At 40.7% G+C, this 7,141-nt stretch overlaps 1 protein-coding gene across 1 annotated transcript in view; it reads left to right on the top strand.

Annotated features, from left to right (window-relative positions):
• The first annotated feature begins 3,767 nt into the window (after window positions 1-3,767).
• Window positions 3,768-7,141, top strand: part of sema3ab (sema domain, immunoglobulin domain (Ig), short basic domain, secreted, (semaphorin) 3Ab) — a 28,615-nt gene continuing 25,241 nt past the window's right edge. The window contains 1 exon segment of the mRNA XM_069711215.1: window positions 3,768-4,560. Coding sequence (XP_069567316.1) covers window positions 4,443-4,560 — 118 coding nt within the window. The 5' untranslated portion in view covers window positions 3,768-4,442.

Genomic DNA, 7,141 nt, shown 5'->3' with positions numbered 1-7,141 from the left:
TGGAATATGAATGTCTTGACAAATAATTTGCGAGAGTCATAGTTAATCTTGTAAAATTACCTTTGACAGTTTTATTGCTTTATACCGGATGCAATTCTTGTTTTTGTTTTGTTCTTTTTTTCCCCATGCTGCTGACTCCTATCAGCCTGTTGTGATGCTATTCTTAAATACAACTGGGTGGGTGGATCCAGGGGTGAACTATGCAGACCAGTATTGTAAAGGGTAGGTGGGTGGCAAATGTGGTTAATTTGCTTATTTTGGACTTGTGGTTCATTCTGCTGAGCCAAATCCTCTCAGTTAAGGGTTTGCATTCTCAGGTTTGCAGAGAGTAGGTGGAGGTCAGAAAGAATTAAACAGAAAAGAAGGACTGGAGCAAGGACTGATGAAAGTGATGGAGAGAGGGGTTTTTTTGGTGGGTGTGGTGGTGCAGAGGGATGGGAGGCATGGAAGCAGATGGGGGTTAATGTATGTAGTGGTGTAGAGTGGGGGAGGTCCTGCTCAGAGAGAGGTAGAAGAGGAGAGAAGTTTGTATGTGGAGAGGTCTAAGGGTTGGGGGAGCACTTTGTAGGCAGGAGGTGTGGTGAGGTGGGGAGAGTATTATTTGAGGAGGGTTAAGTGAACTCTGATGGGGGGCGGGGGGGGACTCAAGCATTCAAAGGGGTATCAACTCGACAGATTCTCTACTGCTGTCCCTACTTCACAGGCCTCATCAGCTCCACTTCCAAACATACCATGCCTCTCCACAAGTTAAAGCAGTCCCCCACCCATTCTGTACTTACACATATGAGTTGATGAACTCTGAGATGGTCAGAGTACTCTGGGCCCTCTTCCTTACTGAATAGAAGAGTTTAGACCATACTGAATTGATGCTTGAGAAAGGGACATTCTCCTCGAAACACACCTCTCCTCTGGGCTCTATAGAAAAACCCATGCATAGTCAAGGACGTGTCCTTCTTTTTATGGTCCTAGCATTATTTAGTATTTTTCTGAACTATAGCTAGATGGCGGGGTTTAAAAGAAAAGGAGGATACGACTCAACAATTTTACAAGACTGAAGCTGAAGACGAATTTCATCTGTGAGGTTACACACATGCAATATTTGTTGTCAGGCTATTCAGAAATTACTACAATTGTGAGGGTTAATAAGAACATGGTTAAATGAAGAAAATCAAGTAAAAATGTTAGGGAGACTCCATAGAATGGATGAGTTCAGAGAAGATTCGAATTGAGTAGAAAGTTTTCTTTTTGAGGCACAAGACTTTAACAGTATGCATTTGCTTTTGCTAATAAGAAATAAGCAGAATACTGTTACTTAGAGTACTTCAACTAAGAGCTTAAATGACATTGCTGATGTAACAAAGTATAAGAAAGTTATAGTTACTGGGCCTCTTTAGGATTTGTTGTGATTGTTGCGATCAAAAATGCCACATTTTGTAGCGGCCTTTCTCAAAAATTGGGATACAATTCAGACTTTTATGTATGACATTTTGTTCCGGTAAAATTGGCAAAACTTTCAAGTCGACAAGAACAAACAAAAGTGGTATCTAATATTCAAAGAGTCATATTTAATCAGTTGTTGTGATAATAAACAGTCATTATCACAGAAATAGCTGGAAATATTTTAGTTCTCTTTTTTCCATTTTATGAACTTAAAGAACCATGGGCATGAAATTACAAACAAATTCCTGACTCCTTTTATTGTAGAAAAATCACATTCATTTTGCAACATTTGAAGCTCCTGGGACTAGTTGCTGTTGTCCATTTAACACTTGAACATCAAATGCAACAAAAGCACCTCACAGTTATCAACATGCAAGAAGTATGGCCAGTAGAGGTGTAGAGTAACATTCTTAAGAGGGGCCAGTCACGACTACTTCACTTTATGGCAGACTGGGTTACATGATCCTTGGAATAATGAACTAGTACGTCAACACTGCCAATCCCACACAGCAAAGAAAGGGATCTGCCTGTTCCAGCCCCTAATCCCGTCTGTTTGAGAAGCACAGACTTTGGCGTGACACTTGTTCACCATAGACTCTTGTATTCTCACTGGAACCTCAGAGCGCCAGCTACATTAGCATATCGGTGAGGCCCATCCCTTCACTACAGGATTAGTTCAGCTCTCCTCCCACTGTCTGATGGCTCTTTACCCAGATGGATACAGCCTGTTAGAGGTCTTAACCACACCATTGCCACTAAAGTCATTATCATTCACCACGAATAGGAATCAGCTCACTGAGGACCTGCTGTTAAGAGAGAGACTGACATCTCATTTGGGATGGTTAAAAAGAAATGAAACTCCCCTTTAGACGATGATGGAGTAACCAATTAATGCCCAATCAATCCATCTGTGTGCTGAATGACTGTCTTATTTTGTTAATCTGCACTTGTGAAATTTTTTGAAACACTATTTATACATGTATTGACTTTTGCGGGACACATACCCATTTTAAGTTGTTGGTAGAGGGATTTATTTGTTGTTAACAAATATATATAATGGTGTTTGTTTTTTTACACTTGCTACATACTTGGTGCACCTACTGTATCTTAGCCTGGAATTGATGTTCATTGCTTATCACTGTACAACTTTGTTTTTCCACAGAATGAAATTTGTCACACTTTAAACCATAAAACAGTCAGTTCAGCTTGAAATTAAATTACGATAACTTCATTCTAGGAACTTCTATGTCACCCATGAGACTGTTGAAACTTGAGTGGCGCCATCACCAGACAGATAGTCCTGACAAGATGTATCTGTCTGTTTGACCAGATCGTTCCATATAAACCAAGAGATACAACACTGTAATGTCATGTTCAACACTACTACATCAGGTAAGCTAAACTGCTTATGCTTTACATTATAAAGGAGCCAGTTAAATAACATGCAATTGGTGCAGTCTTTCTGCAGTCTGACTTAACCTAGAAAATACATACCTAATTTTGTAATGGATTCACTAATATTCTTTCCTGACTCATTTAAAAAAAAAAAAAACAGTTAATTTAAAGTAGTTAATTTATTATACAATTGGTCCTCTGTGAAAAGCTAAATATCAACAAATTTGAAACAGAGCATTGCAAAATAAAACCAAGACCGGGATTCATTTGATTTAAAAAAAAAAAAAAAAATCTATCACACATGCATAATGATTAAAGATATAATAAAATATGTGACACTGTATACAAAATAGTAATGGAAAAAATGGTGGCAAGGACTATCTTTAAGCAAAGTCTGGGTATGGATAATGAAATATTCAGTCAAGAATGCAGTAGCTAAATTTGATAAATTCTGTGCTCACCTGTAATAAAAGGATTTTCTGTGTTAATGTACCTGTTTAAATTAGATTTGTGTGTCATATTTTGCTGTTAGTTGTTTGTGAAAGTGATATATAATTAAAAAAACATTTGTCTTAAGTCTCATCAGTAAAAAACAACAACAACAAAACAGGCAACAACAACAACAACAAAAATCTAAAATGACTCGCTAAGAATGAGTTTCCTCAAAATGCTCGACTTTCACATATTTGGCTGTTTTCCTGTTTTCACACTCGTCCTAACCTTTGCCTTGCCCTCACCTTTTCTCTCCTATACAACTCAGTTTTCTTTTCTCTCATGCTTTCTACACTCTCTTGCACTCTTCCTCCCGCCTACACTGCACTCCCCCTATTTCTCAATCTCAATCTCTCTCTCTCTCTCTCTCTCTCTCTCCCTCTCTCAGCTTCTCTCTCTCACTCTGACTGTGCTGTCTGCCTCAGCTGTTCTCACTTGCACTGTGTGCCTTGTGCTGTGGGGACAGGGCAGAGCTGCGCTGAGTGGGGCTGAACTAGTTCAGAGGAGTGTTAAGTAGGGACAGATAGAAACAGAGTGAAAGAGGGGGACAGAGAGCTAGTGAAGATTCTGACTACCAAGCACATGGGATTATCAGCTGAAACAAACTGGATCTGTTTTCCTTTCTGTAAACTCAAGGTAGCTACTGAGTGATGACATAGATGGCTGTTTACACAGAGCTACATGCTTACCAGGACAGAAATCTATGGCAGTCATACCCAGACCTATTTACTCTACCTAGCATTTAGAGTATGGTGAGGAACTCTCATTTGTGCCTCGTTTAGTAAAGGTTACCACTGACTTACTGGTGTGGGAGGCTCACTTGCAGTGACATTGACCCATCACCCCCCAACTCTGCTTTACAGGTTCCGTCTTCCTTGAGTTGGACTCTTATTTTGGCTTTTGACCCCTGGAACAGGACAGAGCTTTTGATCTGGCATGGGACGAGACCTGCTGTGAACCAGCCTGGACTGACCCACTAGCATTTTTTTCATAGTCTCTGGACAACAGGAACATTTCTTCTAAAAGCCCTTTTCCTACTGAACCAGATCTGAGACTTTCCGCACTGGAGTCGTATATTTAAAAAGGACCTCTCTGGCCTCTATTGCCCCAGGACCATGGGCTTTCTCTGGGGCAGCATTATGCTGCTGTGTGGGGTGGCTATGCTCTGGACGGAGGGCAGCGGAGACCAACAGACCAAGAAAAACGTCCCCCGGCTAAAACTCTCCTATAAAGGTGCGTTTCTGAGTTTGTATTGCCCTTCAAATGATAAGACTACAAGTGATTCAGTTCTTCACTATTTTATCTGAGGTAGAGCTTATGCCCTAGAGTGTTACTTCTTGCTAATGTAGTTTTATATCCCTAAATCACATATGGTATGCTGATCAAGTGACTGCTGGTAACGCACTGTCTCTAGAAGTTATAGTGACTGCGAGATCCTAGACGTCTCTGTGAGGCAGAGAGGCTTTAGCTGTGATTAACTGTAAAAATACAGATAATGTAAACTGAGTTGCAACAAGTAAATCAATTCTTTACAAGGTTGTTCAACTTTATGGTTTATCAGGCTCATGCTCTATTTGTGTGACAGTGATGAATCTCTGTACTACACGATTCAGGTCAGGTTGATTTGCATTTCTGAACATGAAATATCTTTTATACAATATTATTCTTACAGACCACTGTTATTGACACTACTTAAAATAGTATTTATGAGCAATTACATTCAATGTACCAGTGAAAAAACAAAACTGTGGACATATCAGGATAAACTTGTGGCAGTGTTGAAAATATTTCTTCTAAGTGTTCAGTAACCAGCTGGAACTAACAAATAGTAATTAATGGGAATAATTAATTAAGCATACTATTATCCCAAAAAGAGAATAGTTTAGTGTAAATTAATTAAGTGCGTAACTTGCTAGATAAAAAAAAAGGAGCTGTCTGATGTATCTTTATGGTACAACTGAACTGTTTGTTACAGAAGTCTGTCTCTGGTGCCTTTCCTCGTCCTGTCTTTCTGTCCCAGTTTTGATCAACTGCTGTTGTCAGTTTTGCAATGAAAAGTGGTGGCAGATATGGACTCCCTGGCAGTTGAGCGTCATTTATCCCTCTCTTTTTTTTTCTTTTTTCCTGGATGTCATTTTTCCGCTCCGTTCTCTCCTGCATGGTAATTATACTCAGGATGAATGGTGCAGGTCTGTTTCAGCAGATGGCTCACCCAAAGAGAAATGTTTCTCGCTCAGCACTGGGGGATCCATAATTATACACACACACACACACACACACACACACACACACACACACACACACACACACACACACACACACACACACACACACACACACACACACACACAAATACACACAAATACATGGCCATCTGTAGATAGCAAATGATACCTGTGAGGGTATCAGTCATTTAAAACCACATGCTGTCAGTTTGGTGAAACACGCCCATACGGTGATATCTCTATTAGAAGTTAAGCTTTCAGGTAGCAATCTGGACAGCTTGGTTATTTGGCGGCCATCTCCAGCCTCAATATTTCCATTAGTCCTCATTTGGATTTTGGCTGGTGGGCACAATATTTGGCACAATCCCTGACTGAGGAGTTACATCCAGAGGATACTGAGCAGGTATAATTATCATGCCTGCAAATGTAGTGGAAATATTATTCATACAATACTGTGGAATTTCAAACATTATCCACTCTAGGTCCCATTAGGCAAGTGACATGGGATTATTGCATTATGAATCATTTATATCATCATATAAATTATGTATTACCCTTGTGATAGGTGAAGTAGATTTACTCATGGAGAAAATCAGATGATTCACTGTGGTGAATTACAGAACAGTATCTGCCTAAACAGCCTTAAGAAGTTGTCCAGTCCTCAGGAAGCAGTGTCTGATCAGTGACACATGGGATTGTGAGGTGAGGGAACTCTGACCCCTACAGGTCACCGGGGGAAATCTGTTGTGTCCAAATGAATGTGTCTGCATGGGCAGGCCTCCTCACACTTGCACATGTTTTTGACTTTACTGGTATGAACACAGCAGGGAAGTGTTTATCTCAAAAACGTGAACCTGTGCAGCAGCTTGCTCCCCGACAATATGAGTCCCCCTCAGTAGACTCAGTTTCACACTCTGAGGCATACATACCAACTTCCTTGGCCAAAGACCTCCACCACACACACACACACACACACACACACACACACACACACACACACACACACACACACACACACACACACACACACACACACACACACACACACACACACACACACACACACACACACACACACACAAACCTCCCTGCTGAACCTTTGGAGTTTCCAACATATCTTTGAAAGTGAGAGTCGAGGGGCAGGAGGGCAATGGAGTAGGGGAAAGATAACAATGGTACCCCATGGCTACATAAACACGAGCTCAGATCCAACTGTATCAACAGCTAAGTGACTGGCTGATGATTAGGAAGTAGGAGGCCGTGGACTTAACAGTGTACAGCAGCACTATAAAGCACGATAAATGTTTCACATATGTTAGACTTAAGCAAAAATGTATACAACATTGATTCACACCCTCTGGGTAAATGGGTCTTCCGGGGAGTAAACAAGGATCCATATGGTTTTCCAGTTTATGGGTCACAAGAGGCAGAGCATATGATGTGTACTGTCCAGGGGAGGAAAGAGAAAGTACTCGAGTTTTATAGGATGTGGGTGTACTGCCAAAAGTAGTCTTTCTCTGACTTGTCCACCCCTTTTCTTAGCAGAGCCAAGCGCTTCGCACAAAAGCACATACACATATCCACCGACA

Source organism: Brachyistius frenatus, unplaced genomic scaffold (genome assembly GCF_029030835.1).
Source record: "Brachyistius frenatus isolate BFR_SWC_R1_liver_20210118 unplaced genomic scaffold, ASM2903083v1 Contig_97, whole genome shotgun sequence".
In the NCBI taxonomy this organism is placed as follows: Eukaryota; Metazoa; Chordata; class Actinopteri; family Embiotocidae; genus Brachyistius; species Brachyistius frenatus.
This window is presented reverse-complemented; position numbering and strand designations above follow the sequence as displayed.